Source organism: Plectropomus leopardus, chromosome 13 (genome assembly GCF_026936395.1).
Source record: "Plectropomus leopardus strain MGB_pleo_1.0 chromosome 13, ASM2693639v1, whole genome shotgun sequence".
NCBI classification, from domain to species: domain Eukaryota; kingdom Metazoa; phylum Chordata; class Actinopteri; order Perciformes; family Serranidae; genus Plectropomus; species Plectropomus leopardus.
This window is the reverse complement of record NC_142188.1, coordinates 33,062,585-33,081,647: the sequence shown is the minus strand read 5'-3', so window position 1 is coordinate 33,081,647 and position 19,063 is coordinate 33,062,585. Positions and strand designations below refer to the sequence as shown.

General features: G+C 39.9%; 1 protein-coding gene across 1 annotated transcript in view; it reads right to left on the bottom strand.

Annotated features, from left to right (window-relative positions):
• fbxw4 (F-box and WD repeat domain containing 4) overlaps window positions 1–19,063 on the bottom strand; it is a 54,644-nt gene that overhangs the window by 7,844 nt on the left and 27,737 nt on the right. The window contains exons 6-7 of the mRNA XM_042502255.2: window positions 11,611–11,676; window positions 1,404–1,544 (exon numbers count right to left, since the gene is read on the bottom strand). Of these exons, the coding sequence (XP_042358189.2) occupies window positions 1,404–1,544; window positions 11,611–11,676 (207 nt within the window). The remainder of the gene's footprint in view (window positions 1–1,403; window positions 1,545–11,610; window positions 11,677–19,063) is intronic.

Here is a 19,063-nt window from a genome sequence, read left to right as displayed (position 1 = left end):
AATCAAAGCAAATCTAGGTAACCGGTCAACATCCGTACTGAACTTCAGTGCAAGAATTGAGATGAACAACCATTGTATATATTTACGTAACTATCGGTTTAAATTCCAACCAATCCAACCAATATATTTGGAATGGAAGGAAACCAACGGTTAGATATAATACATTAATCATTAGTGTGGAGGGAGGTGGTATGTCTCTCAATCTGTGTTAATTTTGGCAGTTATCTTGTCTTAAGACAAAAATGCTAATTAGTTTTTGTCACATTTAGTCATTTGTATCCTCTATGCAAAAATTATTAATGACTACATTTAACATTGTGTTAACGTAGCATTGAAAGCTAATCACTGATGCGCTTGGTTTAAAATGGTAAACAATGCTTTAAGATGGCTGTCAGAGATGGCAGAGATACCATCACATTATCCCGTCCGAGGTGTACCAGGTGGCATGTTCCGCATTTTATTTCCTGATCCTCTATGGAAGAGGATAAGTGTTCTGTTACCACTGAAAAATGCTGGCTCTGGTTGGAAGTCGTGCCCATAATTTACAAAGGCAATCATGGCGGCTAGGAGTAAGGTATGTATATGTACATACCATACATGGTAACTTTGGTAATGTTGAGGCAACATTACATTTTTTGGATCTATACAAAGATACAGCTGTTCTGGGAAAAAATTTGGAAGCTCATGTTCATTATTGGGTTGCAGTTCCCACTAACTATATGTGTCTCTTCATTTGGAAGATCTGCTTGAGAGAATCACAGGAAGTAACAGATTCCTCCTGAAACTATTTAGAGTAGCAGCAAAAAAAGCAATCACTCTGTAGGCTGCTGATCTGATTAGAATAACTAAAAAGCCCAGATTAAACATGATCCATATAAACACCTCAATCAGCTTCAACAGGCTCAAACCCATGTCACACAGCTGCTCCGTTTACATGCCCATGTTTACACCAGATCATATTAGAGGACATCTTATGAGAACAGTTGACCCGAAATTTTCAATCAGATTGAGAGAAAGCGTGCATGTAAACCCAGCTACTTGCAAATGGTCACAGAGCGATCCATCTCCAGTAGATAACATGCCTGATATATTCAATGAGATGATGAAATACTGACTTTCCAACTCAGACTGATAAATTATTTATACATTACAAGATGGACAAAATGAATCATATCTTTGTTAGAACATGCTTGGTGGTTTGCTTAAAATGTCATTTTTCTTCTTTTTATTGTCTGCTCTGCCTATTGTGGAAAATGATATGCAAATTTTGATGTGCTGCATATAGACCTGACCCATAAAACAGGATATCTGTTTTCTGGGTATGATGACTGTCTGAATTGTCAAAACAGGAAAAAAGAGAAACTCTTAGGGAGCACTGGTTGGTGCAGTGAGTGATGGTGTACCGTGGGCTGAGTCGGAGGTCCCACAGTCGGATGAAGGTATCATAGCCGCAGGTGAAGAGCTGGAACGGAGACTCAAACACCATGTCCAACACACCAGCCCCGCGACGAAACTCCAAGCCTAGACTGCACACACACTCTGACCTGGAGGAGGAGAGAGGGACAGAGGTATAAACAAGTGAATTTGTGTTTTTACGTAAGATATATGATCATTCACTTCAGAGATGCTTGCTATCACATCACTGTTGTGCTCATATGACATTAAAGCACACCTGTTGTGTAATATGGCTTAATTCTCCTGGTTGATGTGATCTCTGCTGAGTCATCACACACGTAGGGATGTCAGTCCTCTTTTGTGTCTTTCGTTTGGGGGGATTTGTTAAGTGTGCATCTCTAAACTTCAATAGCTCAAATGTGTTCCAGCATGATTTCACTTTATGCTCATTCAAAACATCTATCATCTATGTTTACAATAAAATTTGTTATATTTTGAAAAAAAAAAGAGTAATATTTTGACAATACACTCAATTGAAAAAAATGAAGTAATAATATTTCCTCAGCGGCTATAGTCTGCTATGCATTATGTTCTTAAGGTGAACTGCATTGGCAGGACTACACAGCCCTACTACAGAGCGACCATTAGCATTATGTCTTTGGATCATGTTTCCCTTATGATCGATTTCTTTGAAATTAAAGAAAAAACAAATTTGGGATGGGTTGTTCAGGAATTTTGGGTGGCACCATAGGCACCCACCTGATTTTGATTTAGTTATTTTTTTTTAACCAACATCAGTCCTATAAATATCAAATATTGATTAATTTTCAGAATTTTAACACTTTTAACGCCAGGTTTTTGTTATGTTGCAACTATGTTTTTAGATTAATGTAACAATTTAGTTTCCACAGTGTATTTTAGACTTATTGTAGGAGCTGACTGGAAATTCCAAGAATAAACAAAAAATACACAATATTTTCCAAAATGTATGCCATAAACATGAAAAAAGCTGAAATTATCCAAAAAATTTAAAGCGTGTAAAATGCGCCAAACAGTCTCTAAGGGTAATTAAGTAAATTTTTGGGAGAATTAAATAAGAAATTGTTAACAGAAGAAATGGGAATTTCTGTATTTGTCTAATCTAGTGAAATAAATAATTAACAAATCTAGAATGTTATTCCATTATTTAGTCTAACAGTATAAACTGCAATGTCAAATGGCCCAAATTACCACATATATCATCATTCCATGTTTTCCTGTCGGGGCGAACAGACAGCTGGAGCCTGTCCCATCAGACACTGGACAGGAGCCTAGACACACCTTATCAAATACTTGTACAATATATCTAAATGCTATCATACTCAGAGAAACTGAGACATTTATTTGGCAAAATTTTGTCAAGTTACCATTATTTATTATTATTGTTGTCTTGATTAGCTTTTAGTCCCATTATAAGAGCATTTCATGATTTACTTTCTATCTTAAACCAAAATGTGTTGCCTGTGTGTCACTGAGCCTGGATTAGTGACTGTGGGACTAGACACATACACATGAGCTATGTGTATGTCCAAGCGATAAAATAAAGTTTGTGTGTGTGGGTTGATGTGGTGTGACCTGGGTGTAAGTGTGTGTGTGTGTGAGTCAAGCTCCATGCAGCACCATGCTCCTGTGATCACAGCTCTGTCCCGCCTGCTCCTCGCCTCTTGATTATTGGAGAATAACTTGAACTCAGCAGGGCGGATTATTGCAGAATAAGTGTCTCTTTGTTGCCATTTAATACCCTCCATGACCGTGACTGTGTGCGACTCTCGCATGTTTGATACCTGCCCCGTAGCAACCATTTAAAAGAGGCCACTGGCCTTGGCGACCAAGTAGCCCTGTGCTTGGACTCGTGCCCCCCTCCCTCGCCCTGGAGCTCAATCCGTGGGCTCAGGCTGGTAATCCCCCAGCCTTACCCCAGGGGACCTTCTTATTGGACCAGGGCTTTCTCCACGGGGCACCTTATTGGGTGAGAGCTTTCTCATTGCCAGGGTCTCATGACTAAGCCCGGGCCAATGGGGAGTCTGTGATGAGGCTGACTTTGTGTCTGTGTGGGGTAGTGACCCCTCATTTTCCCCTTACCACTAAAACCAAGCAGCTTAGCACATGCCACACAAAAAGAGACTCATTCAAGCCAAAGGGATACGAGCCTGTTCATTCATAACTAAATAATGATGTCTCCATCACAGCATGGCCACTCTGACTAAAATGAGATCATCAATTCATAACCCTCCCCTCCGAAATCCTTCTAACAACATGATTACAATCCTGCACTGCTCTGAAAGAACTGTCAGTAACAATGACAAACAGCCAAATGTGAAAGAAAAATAAAAGCCAGCTTTCCATAAAATGGACTTGACATCTGCGCGGGGATCTTAAAGCCAGTAATAGCACCATGCAATGTGCTGGTGCATAGTGCAAAACAGCAGGGACTCTCAAATTGGTAGGTCACTGGCTTTTATGGGCCGCATGTGATTACAGGATGGAGGTGTAAGCATATAATCTGTCAGAATGACTGTATCTGTTAGTGAGCAGCGGCACAATGTTCTGATCTGACCAGCCTTTCCGTTGCTTATCTGGGTCCATCATGCTGAATACCTGGGTCTGGCCTGCAGCGTGCCTGACCGGAGATTGTCACATGGCAGGCTCTAAAACAGAGCTGACTGGCTGAGTCATAACCATTACACAGTCAGTTTACGTTTCCATGCACAGTTAAGTGGAGCTACAGTTATAGCTTGATTAGGCCATTTAATTGGACTACTGTCCCTGTCCCAGTATACAAGCACCAGGCGAGAATTACTGACAAAAGTATGTCTGACTACTTCACATGCCATTTGGAGCATTATTTAGCTCCCTTTCTCACAACCTAGCATACCACTGGATTCCTTAGGCCTTCTAGTTTCATATGATACCAGTCGTGTCACTCTAGCTCTAAAACTCAGCTCTGTGCAGCCTCTTACAGACAGGAATGTCAGCCAGGACCACCCGTGGTTAACGCAATAAAAAATCAAGAAAGGGTTAGGAGGCGAGCACATCAAGGTGCATCACGCCAGGTGTGATTGCTCAAAATAAAAACCTTGGAAGCACATGTGGAAACACATAAGGTAGAAGAAGGACGGTAGAACTTAGATTTATGTAATTTTTTAAACAAAGTTTAAAAACGAAATTTTGTTTGTCCTTGATCCTGCTACATCTTTGTAGTTGAAGGATGAGTTGATTAAAATCAGCAGCTACTATGAAAATTCCATCTGGTTCTGCACATGTTGCTGCTGGTGGCATTGTTCAATTCCTGCAGTGCATTTTTTGAATTTGTATCAGAGTCTTGTATCCTTATGGCTCCCAACAAGGTCCGTCTATCCAGTGCAACAGCTTGACTGCGATCTTAGGGGTTAACCATGTCTCTGTGAAGATGTGTGCAGAGGAGTCTTTGATTTCCTGTTGCTGAGTGAGCCTCAATCACATCTCATCCACTTTATTATCCTGCGGTTGGACATCGCCCTGATGCCGGCTCTCCTCCCTCTATTCCGGTTTCGTTTCTCCCCTCTGGTCTAACTGGCCACTTGGCATATGCCGTTGGTGGGGATCCTCCTGTGGTCTGCTGCATTCAGTTCAAACCCCACACAACTTTCCAGATGTTGATAACTGTTTCTCTATCGTAGAAGTGTCGTGCTTCAGCAAGAGGGGTCATGGTGTCGAAAAAATAGGAAAATATAGCAAAATTTAGCAAAACAGAAGCAAGGTTTGGAGAAGCTGCTGCATCTACATGCACTGCTATTTTTGTAGCAACAGCTACAACAGCTGGGGGCACCTGTGGAGCGGGGCTGCGAAAACATGGCCTAAAGAGACACTGACGAGCGGTGTGACTCTGCTGCCTTGGGTGTAAAAGTTGAAAATATTTTAACTTTGATGTGTGCCGAAAAACCACAAAAATGCATTGCACAGCAGCAAGAGAGGAGTGCCCGAAAGGCACGCTGTGCCATAGGGAAATAATGATTTTACTGGCGAGGGTTTTGCTGGCGACACGTCTCGGTTTGATCAGCCCCTAACGTGGTCTACTAACTTAAATTGCGCTGTGATTAACTTGTTAATGCTGACAGCGCTATTAAAGACATTTTTTTTTTTTTTAATTCTGTGATATTTAAAACAATTAAAATATGAATACTAATCATTTCAAAGTCCCACTGTTGACTGTCTTTGGTGTTGCCAGATCATTGCGTCAGTATCACCTGTACCTCACTCTTACAGGTTAAAGCTGTATGGAGTTAAAATAAAACATGGGAAAATTGGCTGCGTCAATTCAGTATGACATTCCAGTAACAGCATGTCCCTTCTATCTATACTGAACAATGCAGGGATTTATTTATTTATTTATAGACAACAACAAAAAAACATCTGCATTGGCCCACAGTTTCAAAGTTCATCTAGACTTGGATGGTATCACAGTATTATGAAAGTATTAGAAATCCCAAGGGTATGTTTTTCAATACCATCATAAATACAGGCACCTTTCTTTCTGAAACTCATTGTATGTAGTGAACAGCATGCACCACCAGAGCTCAGTCACTGGTCTCTACTGGTGGAAGAGGCAGCTGAGCTAAAAGACACAGTGACGCCTAGTGGCGGAGGGAGAAGTTAAAGGACTGTAAACAGCCGACTGCCTTTCAAAAGGTGTACAGTTGTAATTCTCTGTTTAATAAGGAAAATATGTGAGAATTTTACTTTTCTTCACATGTTGTGGGTTTCTATCGTGCATTTATTAGTCTGAAAAGCTGAAAGAAAGTAGCGCACTCTCTGTCAGCTTGGCTGAAAAGCAAGAAATATTACAACTGACCCAACCTAGGTGAATCCCTCCAACACACTACAATCAAAGGTGACATGGCACAATGATTGACTAAGGAGCCATTTATGCATCAATGGTGCTTGCATGAAACATTAAACTTTTGTGGTAGTTTAGCATTTTGGTCACATGACCAGGGCATTTATAGGGCCTGAAAACACAAGCTTTTGAAACAGGGTTTCAGAGTGTAATCTTTTGAAAACACCACCCCGTCTGTCACTGTGTAAACTGGCAATGTGCAGATCCTGTGAGAATGGTTAAGTCACAGCCACACTTGAGCATGCATGTGGTTTTCTTCTATGGTTTCTCATTCCAAAGTTACTACATACTACAGCCTTTTTGGTTGTTTTTGCGGATTCGTGTACATGAGGATCTTTTTCACAATGTATCATATGAAAGCAGATTTTTTTTAAAAACGCAAAGGACTTTTCCATTTTTGTAGGGCTGTTCTTGTCTTAACATGAACCAAGAAGCTGAAAACAAAGTCAGATAGTATCTCCATGAAGACTGATAAATGAAATTAAAGTACGGTGAACTGTACAGAAGATTTACAATGGAATAATGACAAAAGCAGCAGCTTGTGACTTAATAAGAATGATCCTATAAGCCTCATGCAATCATTTAAAGAACAAAGATTCCAATAGATGTGATGGGTTTTAAAGAGGAATAATTTTGCTGCTGCAGTGTGGCAGCTGCTCTGGGAGATGGTAGACTGGTGGCCCTGGGGGGCACTGACTTAGTGATTGTCATGAGGGGACTGCTGGCTGTGCGACACACAGGGTCTAAGTCCTGATTTAAGCCTGTCTGCTTTCACTACAGGAGTCAGGTTGGCTTTAAAGGCCACACACACACACACAAGTTGTAAAAGGAGTCATTAATGAATTGACAATGTGGAAAAAATAGAAGAAGCTAAAGGCATTATCCTTTAGTATGGGGACAGCTAAAGAAAAGCAGTGTGTGTGTATGTGTGTGTGTGTGTGTGTTTGTGACAGAAGTGGCTGGAGGCTGAGCTCCAAACAGGAGCCTGGGGACGCACTGGGAAACAAGCCCTCTCGTCAAAAGCCATCAGACAGGTAGAGAAAAGGAGCCCTGCTGAGGTTTTTACTTGCTAAAACAAACAGAGGGGAGCCACGCAACTGCTGCACGTCCTCCCAATTCAGCCCGCACCTCCGAGCTCGCTGCGGCAGGAATGTGAGCGGAGACGGTGGAGAGGGGGAGCGCATCGACAATGACCACCTTCAAAATGTCACATACATGCGTGCACCGCAAAGACAATACGGCTGCAATTTGTATAACAGAGCATCCTCCCTGACGCAGACATGTCACTCTGCTCCTTTCAGTGTCAGGAATGTGAGGAATCCTCGCCCGGCCATTTGATTGTAAAAAAAAAGGAGGGCTCTCTTTCTGAAGCAACAGAGGGGATTCTTGGGAGTTGGGAGAGATGTTCAGGGTCCTTTCCCTTTGATGCTTTTTTCCTCTCTCTGTGTTTAGCCATGAGCGGAGACAGTGTGAAAAGTTGGGGTGCTGCTCCATTGGTGCTCCTTCTGTGGGATCCCCCTCTATATGGCTGATCAGAGGAAGTCTTTGTGGCGCCGAGATGAAAAAAAGTCAGAATTAATTGTAGAGGAAAAAAAGAGAAAGAGTTAAATGAAATTAAAATCAAAGCCACAAGAGCTCAAAGGGAGCAGAGGCTTTATGACCTCCCGTCCTTTTAACTTGAAGCTAGCTGATAAGTGCCGACCAGAAGAAAAAATCTCTCAGTACGCTTACACTATGTCAGAAAAAGTCAAATTCCTGTGTTAGTCCGACTAAAACATGTTACTGAAATCATTCTAGGTCAAATTTCTTGAAGATGGACTAACACAACTTGATGATACAGTTGGGAATCGAGCTACTCTTTCATGTTCAAACTGATCTAAACTGGCCAAGGTGTTCTGCAGATGCTCCATCGTCCCTGTGCCAAGCTTTAACATGGAAGCAGAACAGCATAAATAACTACACAAAAGCCGGGTAAAAACAAAAGAAGAAGAAGGGAAGAAAACAAAGCCACCAAGTAAAGCATAGCTTCACTTCACTTTGCATGCAAACATACAAACTAAGAGCAGCAACCACAACCCAAAAAATCTCAATTAATATCTAATTGCAGTTTTTCTGTCAAATATTTTGTTTGTGGTGTAAATTGCGATAAAAGAAAACCCAACTGATCTCTAATAGCAGTTCATTTTTGAAGGTTGGTAAGACATTAAAGACATTAAAATAGTGTCAAACCCATCCTCCTGAAATCATCAATCACTGACCCTATATCATGCCCCTCTGAATTTCAAAGCAATGCCCTTTAACGTATCTAAATGATGCACAGCTAAAACACACTGTAACACGCAGTGAAATATTTGCAGTTTTAACATTCATAGCATTACTGCTAGCAAAAGAAAAAGGCAAAAAGGGGACTTTTGAAATGGCCCCCAAAAAAAGAAAAGTAAGAAAACACACACACACACAAAGTGAAAAATGTCTGAACGCAACACAAGAAAACTAACTTTAATCCAGATTTCAAAGATTTAAAGCAAGCAGCTAATTTGCCTATTTAGAAATTAATACATCTGCTTTGTTTATTTCATATGTATTATTTCATGTATTAGTAAAATGTTGCTCAACAGTCCCGAGGGTTTTGTTGTTGTATTTTGTGCATCATAATGCTCAACACATGTCCATTGGGAGACATATCTGGACTGCAGCAGGTCAGTCTAGTTGCTGCACTCTTTTATTATGAAGCGATGCTGTTGGAACATGTGCAGAATGTGCCTCATTGTCTTGCTGGCATAAACAGGGACGTCCCTGAAAAAGACTTTTTCTGAATGGCAGCATATGTTGCTCCAAAACTGTATGTACCTTTCAATTCATGGTGGTTACCCATGATGCCATGGGCACCAACACCTCCCCTTACCATCACTGATGCTTTGAACTTTGAGCTGGTAACAATCTCAATGGTCCTTTTCCTCTTTAGCCCGGAGGACACTACATCCATGATTTCCAACAACAATCTGAAATGTGGACTCAACAGACCACAGCACAGTTTTCAGCAGTTTTCCATTTTTTAAAGCAGCTATCCTTGCTCATGAACAGCTGAGCCTTTTGAGGATGCCCCTTTCATACTTATTAATGATAGTCTGATATGTTTCTCATCAGCCTGTTTACCTGTGAATGTTCCAAATAGGTGTTTTTTGAGCACTCCACAACTTTTTCAATCTTTTGTTGCTCTTGTTTCAACTTGTGTGTGTGTGTTTGAGATTCTAAATTCATTAGTTAAAACATCAAAGGTCTTTGCACTGTGTTCAATTGAATATAGTTTGAAATGGATTTGCTTATGAGTGCATGGGAGGATGCATGCTCCACCTTGTAACCATGTCCATTTCCCTCACCACCTGCTGTTTCCTCATAACCTTCCCGCCCATCTCTTCCCTCGCTCTCCCTGTGTGTCTCCCGTCTTCTCCCTCCTCAGATTTCCAGGACCAGGAAGCAGCTTTGTGTGTTGTGTTGTGTTGGCTTGTTTTAATTGGCTCAGGTAAAGCTGGGAATTACAGCCAAGCCGGTGAGGATGTATCAGGTTTAAGCCGCGCTTTTCACAGACAGGAATTCTCAGAGGCCCCTCATTCCGAGCTGCTCCTTGTTTGAGAATAGTTTGTCCCATGGTGATTTCAAATCGGAGCTTCAGGGGCCACACTGCAGCTACGTCCATGCACTGATGCTGTTATGCTGTACGAGGAAACTTCACAACAACAGATGCCAGGTGGGGACATTGCTCTGGTATATAACAAGCTCTCCAGAACCCATCATGTGAAAACAATGACACGTCATTACAAAAAATATATGGTTGAATTATGCACCTGTAGAAAGACACAAGTCTATGTGCACAAAAGGATTCACTAACAGGAGCTGATGGTGATGACTATCATAAGGACTCATCTCTACTTTACTGAGACAACAAGCCTCATTCACCAATGTTCTCTTAAATTTCTTATATTTTCTCTTAATTTTCTGGTAAGAGAAAATATCAGAGAAGTCAACTCCAGATGCATCAAACACTCTGAACCACCCAAATCTGCTCTGACCAGCTGTGCTCAATGATGAATCCTACTGATCATAAGTCACCTGTTAGCACAGGCCCCTAAACATAATATAAGGGCAGGTTTGGTGCCGTTTGCAAAGAAAAATAACTTCTGCTGCACTTGTATAAACCAACTACACTGTTATCTTATAATATGTTATCTAATTTGGGTCAGTTCTCACAAACTAAAGCAATGGGCCCCATGCAGCAACATTAGAAAATATAAGAGAAGTCAGCTCCAGATCCACCAAATGTTCATTGCCGTCCAAATGTGCTCTGAACAGGTGAGCTTAATGATGAATCACACTGATCATAAGTCACCTGTTACACACTAACTAAAGTTCTGAAATAGTACTAGAGTAAAAAGTACAGTATTTCCCTCTAGAGGAGTGGAATGGAGTGGAGAGCTGAACAAGATTAAAATACTCAGGTAACATTAAAGTTCCACAGATTTGTAGTTTAGCACAGTACTTAAGTAAATGTACTCTGGTCAGCAGAGAGATGCACAGTAACAGTAACTGAAATTACAGTAACTGGGATTAATACACTTAGTAAAGTGGTATCCCTTTAACCCTGATTTAATAATCTAGCCATTTTAATTCCTCTAAAACATTCATCTAAATTCGATAAAATGATATTTATGCTTTTTGTTTTTTTTAAATGTTCCTCAAATATAAAACTTGTTCTTCCTTGTGTTTTTCTCTTATCTTGGTAAGAATGCTCCTGACCACACGTAAATTTCCTCTTATCTAAGAGAAGAGCAAAAATAAGAGAGCATTGGTGAATCCCCCAAATCAATGGGCACTAACAAAATATGAACAAATCCTGGATGCGAGCAAAAATAAGAGAACATTTGTTCATATATCATTTAGTGCATAAGCACCAATGTTGGGTTGAAGTGAAACAGCACCTGAAGCCAAAATCACTGACAAAGCGGCAGCATGTGATAACTTCTGAATGAGAAAGGGCCTGTCCATGAAATAATGACCCATACAGAAATAACTCAACTTGTGCGTGTGCATGTGTCTGATGTCAAAGATGATAAATGTTTGGACTGATTACAGCTCAGCTGTAACTGACACTTTGGTTTTTCTTAAAAAAAAAATATATATATATATATATATATATAAAATTACCTATTAAAGTAATAGTTTGGATTGTTTGAAGTGGGGTTGTTTTGGGTACTTATCCAGAGTCAGTCACTGTGACACATCCAAGCAACCTCTGGACTCACCGTTCAACATCCCAGACACGAAGAGGGGAGAAGTTCTCACAGCATGCAGTGCCCGTTACAAAGGATCTGTACACAGAGAGACAGAGACAGAGGGATGAAATACACTCATTAAAACTACTCAAACCAGCTAAAATCAAACTCTCAGGTGAAAAAGTGTTAATGACAATAACATAACGTTATCTTTCCGCCTTCAGTTAGCCAATACTGACTGAAGAGGACGACTCTCAGACAGTCCCAGCCCCATTAACTGACTGTCAAACCAGAGCTGTCAGTATATCTGGTACTAAAACTCAGTGTTCCCCAAAATAGAAATTACATGACAATCATAAATGAGCAATATCACATGGATGGGCTGTATTGTTTGTGAGGGCTGCAATTAAACATTATCTTTATTATTGATTCATTTGTCAATTATATTTTTGATGAATACATTAATAATCTGCCAATCAGATGTTTATCGGGCTCAAGGCAACATTTTTAAATGTTTTGTTTAGCCCAGAAAATACCCAATCTATTCAACACATTTCATGAAAATAATAAAAACCTAGAATGGAATGACTCCCATAGATCTAAAACGAATGACATTAACAGAAGTTCACAACGTTTCTTGAGCTTCAACAGTTTCAGACTTCATTTAGGCCTACTGTATTTATTCATAAGTACGGATGGATTACTAACCGGGAAAACCGAGCCCAGGTCAGCGGGCCTCCTGTCCTTCACTTGCAAAATGTCACTCAAGCTAACATTTACTCAACAGGAAAAGACTCAAAAAGACCATAGAGATACAAAACAACCACAAGGAGATACAAAATGACTACAAAGAGGCACAAAATGACCAAAAAAGAGGCAAGATTATCTCAAAGAGACACAACATTCACTCAGAGACCCAAATGACTACAAAAAACACAAAACAACCAGAGAGACATAAAATGGCTAAAAAAGATACAAAATGACCTCATAGAGATACAACAGAACCAAAAAGAGGTACAAAAGCTATTTTATTTTTTCTTTCCAAGTCATTTACTAACAGTTGACAGGAAAGAAAAGGTGACCTTTGTATCATCATGACTCTCGGAGCTGTCACACAGCAGCACACACACATACACACACTCTGGTCCCTGCCTCCATCCTTCAAACATTGTTTCCCAGCAGAAGAAAAGAGAAGAAAACCACAACAGTCGTGATCTTTTGATTGGAGTGGCAGGTTGGAATTAGCAGCCTAGGTATGCACACTGAATACCACGCATGTGGAGAGGTGGGGGAGCAGTGAAAGGAGAAGGGAGGAGCGCTGTGGGAGTGGGTGTGTTTGTCTGTTAGGAGCTATGTAGAGGGTGGGGTGGTGGCCAGGGGTGCTGGTGGTAGGGGGGCTTCTTTTTGGCCGGGCCTGAGTCGCAGGGCTTAGTGCCCTCCTACAGGGTTGACGGACAGGGGGGAGGGCCCGCCTGTTACACACAGAGAGATAGCCACTGACGAGAGCTGCTGGCCGGATGAGAAGAGTGGAGGAGACAGATGCAGAGAAAAAGAATAAACAGTATTTCTGTGGAATCATGAAGTGGGTAGGAAGAGGAATGCTGCCATAAAGCAAAAATTACATATACAAATAAACTAAAATAAAAACAAAAAATTACAATATGATAAAAAGTGATGTCTAATATTGTGTCTTGATATTCAGTGTATGTATGAATTTATTTTCACACTATTGCTATGTTCAGTCATAAGTGTTGAATTGTCAGTAGAGACAACACCGCCAGGCTTGTGTTTCTGGTAAAATTAGAGTTACAGCATTACATGCGAAAGGAACATTATCATTGTTATTATTATTATCTTTAGTAGTAGTAGTAGTAGTAGTAGTAGTAGTAGTAGTAGTACTACTATCAGAATGTTTTTTTATTTTTTTAACTTTTTTAGAAGTCATCATTACTTTACTCCACAGTCATCAGAGAGTCGTTTTCCGCTGCCTCCCTGTAGAACTAGTTTAGTACAGAGGAAAGTGCGTTATAGAGCAATGGTGGCATGGAATTCATTAAGAGGTTTTTGGGATTTGTGAAAGTAATACAATATGTTTTCACAAAAAGTCAATATTGTATTCATTTACATGAGATATAGTTTAGAATGCTGGATCTTAATAAACATTACAATTATAGTGTCATTAAAAACATGTTTTTGCTGAAGAGCTGACCAGAACCTATTTTATTTAAAATGACACAAAACTATTAAAAAAAAAAAAAACAATGCTCACATTTGAAGGAAAGACCACAAAGTTTTGGGCATTTTATCTTGGTAAAGTATGGCAAGTTTTTAAAAAAAATATTTAATCAGTAGCAGTAATAGCAAGTGTAGCTTTCAACAATTACTTTTGACCATTAAGAATTCCACGACAAAACATCCATCATGTAATTTTGACTAGTCGCACATCTTGTTAAAGTTATCTACAATTATTTTTCACCAGTCAAAATACGTATTCTTGATAGATATTCTTTATAGATATCTGTAACTACTAGTCAACTTCAACCATCAACTTCTATTCAAAGTCAAATACAGAAATCTATAATATAGTTTTAACATATTATGATTCCATGTTGACACATCATAATGTAATTTTGACTAGTTGGAATTACAATTAATGGTATCTACAATGCAATTCTAACTAGTGGATACATTAATTACTAATATCAACAATTACATTTTCACAAGCGGAAAAGTCAACTGTTGATATCAACAAATTAAATTCTCCCTAGCGGTAATGTTCATTGTAGATGTCTAGAATTGTTCTCACATTACATATATCATCAGTGGAATATCTAGAAATCCACAATTCCTTTTAAAACTGGTCCGAACTGAATAGACTAGTGAAGTAATGAGTCCTAAAACACTGTTAGCCTTTTAGCATTTACGATTCCCTCGTCTTAAAGTCTATGGGTTTTTTGAATGGGTTTCGGTAAAATGCACTAAATAAGGTCTGTGGTTAACACAGGCTAAAGATAATGAGATGTTTTGTTCTGCAACATAAGATATGTCCGCTTAAACCCGATTTTTGAACTTTTAAGGTTTTACTCGTCTTAAAAAAGGCGGTTACCAACAAATGGCTACACGGGACTACAGTGTTTGTTGGGGACGTTAGAAGTCATCACAGCTGACACAGAAACTCATTAAACCCACTTGTCTGCCTTTAAAGCTTTACAGAGTCGCCACAAACTTGTTGATTTATCTGTTTATAATATTTTTCGATCGTGTTTTAACAGTGTTTGTAGTTGTGACGTTAAACTTGTGCGACCACGATGTAGTTCGTGTATAGCCTAACAATAGCTTTTTGCTTCTGCCGATTTAATTTACACTTCAAAACACACAAAACACACAGGGTTTCGGAAAAATGCCTTAAATAAGATCTGTGGGTAACACGGGCTAAAGATATTTAGATGTGGTTAAATCAGACTACAGTGCTTGTCAGGGACATTAGACGTCATCAAACCGGACACAAAATCTCATTCAACCCACTTGCTCACGCTCGAACTTGTGGATTTATCTGTTTATAATATTTTTCAATTGTGTACACTAAATCAGATCAGAAGTTGAACGAATAAGGGTGGTGACGTTTAAGTCATGGGACCACAGTGTAGTTGGTTTAGCCTAGCAATAGCTTTTTGCTTCTGGCGATATTATTTACGCTTCAAAACACACAAAAGTGGTGTCCATCTGTGAATATTATCTTGCTGAACACAACATGTAAGTATCATAAACTTGTGTTCGTCACAGAGATTATTTTTGGCGATAACTGAAAATCCAATTCAAATATCCCATCAGGTTTTTGACGAGAGAGCCAGTGCGATGCTTATTTCCTGGTTGGCCTACAAAAATATGTCATTCCTTCACTACTCTATTAAGATATCAAATAAGGGAATTCCACATAGTAAAAATGTTAGTGTAGTCTTCTTCAGTGATGCACATACATATCAGAAATGAAAATGGTAATTTAAAAGTAGACCAATGGCTTTGAGTACTTTAATAATACAACAGCCACATACCCATAACGGTTTGTTGATATGTCGGACATATTGGAAATGCACCCGCTGATGTCTATAATGGGACATACATTTCCATTAATCACAACCCCTTTTCAGCCAAAAATGTTATTTGTAGATATCTGTAATGGTTTTTCATAATCAAAATACAGAAATCTGAAATTAAATTGAAGATATCTATAAATTAGTTTTGACTTGTAGAAACATAATATACAGTATTTGCAATATGTCAAAATATCATATTAATATATACAAGTGTGATTTCCACTCAACTGCTACTAGTCAGCCCTATTTAATAAAAGAGCTCACTAAAGGTAAATGACTTTAATCAGATTTATCATTGCTTTAATTTTCGTCATCCATCTAAACCATTAATTTACATCATTTTAGTGCTAATAAACACACAATTTCCATGAAGAAATGGAAATCGTACACACAGAGTTGCAAATTGTCATTCAAAGTCATGTTTGGGTATTGGGCTTCCAAATCTAAGCATCTGTTTCATTATTTCATAGAAATATGTATCTGTATTTCCAGTTAAGGATTAACAATTGTGATATTCTTGAAGTTACAGCATTGCTAATGAATCACTGCAGCCTGTGTATAAACTAGAGGGCCTTATGTAGACATGTGAGGGTATAAGAGGATCCCAGAGATTGTGACTGTATGTACATTCAGAGCAGAAACCACATTTATGTTGACCCCGAGGTTAACTCCCCGCGTGTAAACCACAGTGAAGGGAAGGAAGCCATTAGCTCCAGCTGTGGTAAAGCAGGGGTCAGGAACACTGTCACAATGTGACCTGAGGCTCCGACACTAGAACCAGTGCTGCTGTGCTGTCCTCATTTTGTCTTTACTTATTTCAGCTAATCTCTATAAACACATATCTGCATGTGATTGCAGATACTTTTATTAAAAAATCTGGTTCTGAGTTTGCATGTCAGCCAATGTATCCAGCCTCTTCTGCTCTCTATACAGACTGCTAAAACCTGATTGGTTAATAAAACTCATAATACAAACAAACTCAAACAGAAACCACAACAGTTCTGACACTAAGATCTGCCCACAGATCCTGCAGACATACACAGATTTCTGTTTATAGAGATACAGCACCAATAACTAATAAAACTACGTAAATGCTTCATCATCTGTGAAAGTTTCACTTTCAATCTCAACATTGACTTTAAAGCAACATAGGCGAAGATCTATGATGATGATGAAAAATACGTCATCCAGCAGATCTTTGCGTATTTTAAGGCAGTTTTAGCTGTAACATCAGGAGTTTGTGAATAAGTGGGTGTCACACTGCTTCCTGCACAGTGAGAAAAGGGGCCAAAAAAACTGAGATCAAACAGTTTTTTCTCTGTTTTCTCTGGTCATATAGCACCAATTTCAAAAGTATTTGTGTCTTTCTACTGCAGAGACAGCCTGGGTTTATGTAAGGACGATGGCTGAGCTTGTGTGATTTTCAAACCAGTTTACAACATAAACTGGACTGGACCGATGTACCAAATTTTACCAGTTGTCCCAAGCAGCCAATCCTGATTGGAACATAATGACTCAACAGAAAATGAACATTCAACTATCACGTGCATTGCAGAACACCGGCTCTCCGTGTCCATGCTGAATCCATTAAATATGCAATTCTGTTACCTCATGTAAACAAACCATGTAACTATCAGCTGTGCACTCGAGATCAGACCGCAGAGGTAAGCACTTAAAAGATGGGTGAGTAGCCTCCTTGCTACCTTCCTACATTTGTAACACTACAATTAGAAAGCATGTTTTATATTGTGGTAATTGCTGGAAATTACAAACAGTATAGCCAACATCAAGTAACGTGAGCTTAGTTTGTTTTAGCGATGGTCATTCATCTCAGCAGAAACTTTCAGCTTATCGACGATCTCCCACCAGCCAGCTGACACTGTGTTTAGGTTTCTGTAGTGAAATACAGAGGTTTCAGATAAATAATTCCTCATTTCAAGTTCATGAATCAGCTGGTCCTTGTCCACTGCTGCGCTGTCAAAGCGTGCATCAGATACAAAAGGAAACCCCATCCGATGAAAGTTCAGCTTACACACCTGAAGCCAGTTAAAACAGCTCTTCTGTTGGCTTCAAAATCCAAAATGTTGCCAAATTGGTGCAGTTTTAGTGATTTTTTTGGGAAATTAACTGTAATAACCAACTAATGTCTCTTCTCATCAACCAATAAGTGAACAAACATGGCATGTGCGGCTCTCCATTATCCCATCTCTGCTGAAATTTGATTTCTCACGTTGCAGACATCAGCAGTAAAGTACACACAACCTGTATAGTTGCTCCATCAAGAGGTTTACAAACATGATTTTATATCAATCCCTTATATTTGCCAGATCATGACACAATGAAAAATACCAGTTCAGACAGTCTGCATACATCAAACTTGTTTAAGCTTGTGCACCAGACCAGACCAGCAAAACCAGAAATCAAATCCATCAATCCCAACTCTTCAATGGTCATTGCCTTCAAGCCCCATGGCGCCAAGATGCCCCAACACAAAAAAACAAACAAAAAAACCCCCCCTTGCAAGAACCACATCCTAAATTTTGTCCCAAAAAATGTGAAAGAAAATATATGCCCTCCACAGGAAAGGTCTGTAGATGTGGACAGGACTGCGTTCCACTCAGTACCTTCTGGAGCAAAAGTTGTATGCCAGATTTTGTGCACATTTTATATTCATTGTCCATTCTGTAGTTATTATTATGTAATGTCCCAACAATGCCAGTTAAAAAAATGATTTTCAAATCAAATTCATCCATGGCACTCCAGATGTCTTTTCTACATAACAATCCATACAATCCCAAACGGAGCTGAGACTGAGGAATACACACATGTGCTGCCAAGAGGAGTGGGACGCGTTTGGGGGGGGTAAAGGGTTGGCAGGACAGGACAGGACAGGGTTTTGGGGGGTGCTGAGGATGTCTAAGTGCGGCACAGAGGCAGCTGTCAGGCCCATTAAGCAGTGTGGTCCATTGGCAGGCCTTCGGTAATTAGTGTTGGGTAAACTCATTTATGGCCCAAATGGGTCGGGAGGGGCCGGGACCAGTATGCGCGCTACGTGACCTCTGACCCCGCTGACACAGGATACAATAGGGTTACGGTCACACTCACTATCTGGACCCTATTACTCTCCATTACTCACATTACTCACCCCTCAGTGGGCCGTGGCGCTGGCAGAGGCAGGACAGAGGACACCAGCCATACAATGAGAGCACGACTCCCCCCTTATCTCCCCCAGCGCTCTCACCCTGCTGAAGGGCCAACCGGGCCTGATCTGGGGTCAGAGCTTGCACTGATATTATAGCTGCTAAGGTCAGAGCCTCTCTCGCCTAATGTGGGGCAGGTGTCCCCCCTAAACACACACATATGCACACACACACAGTCATATCTCTGAC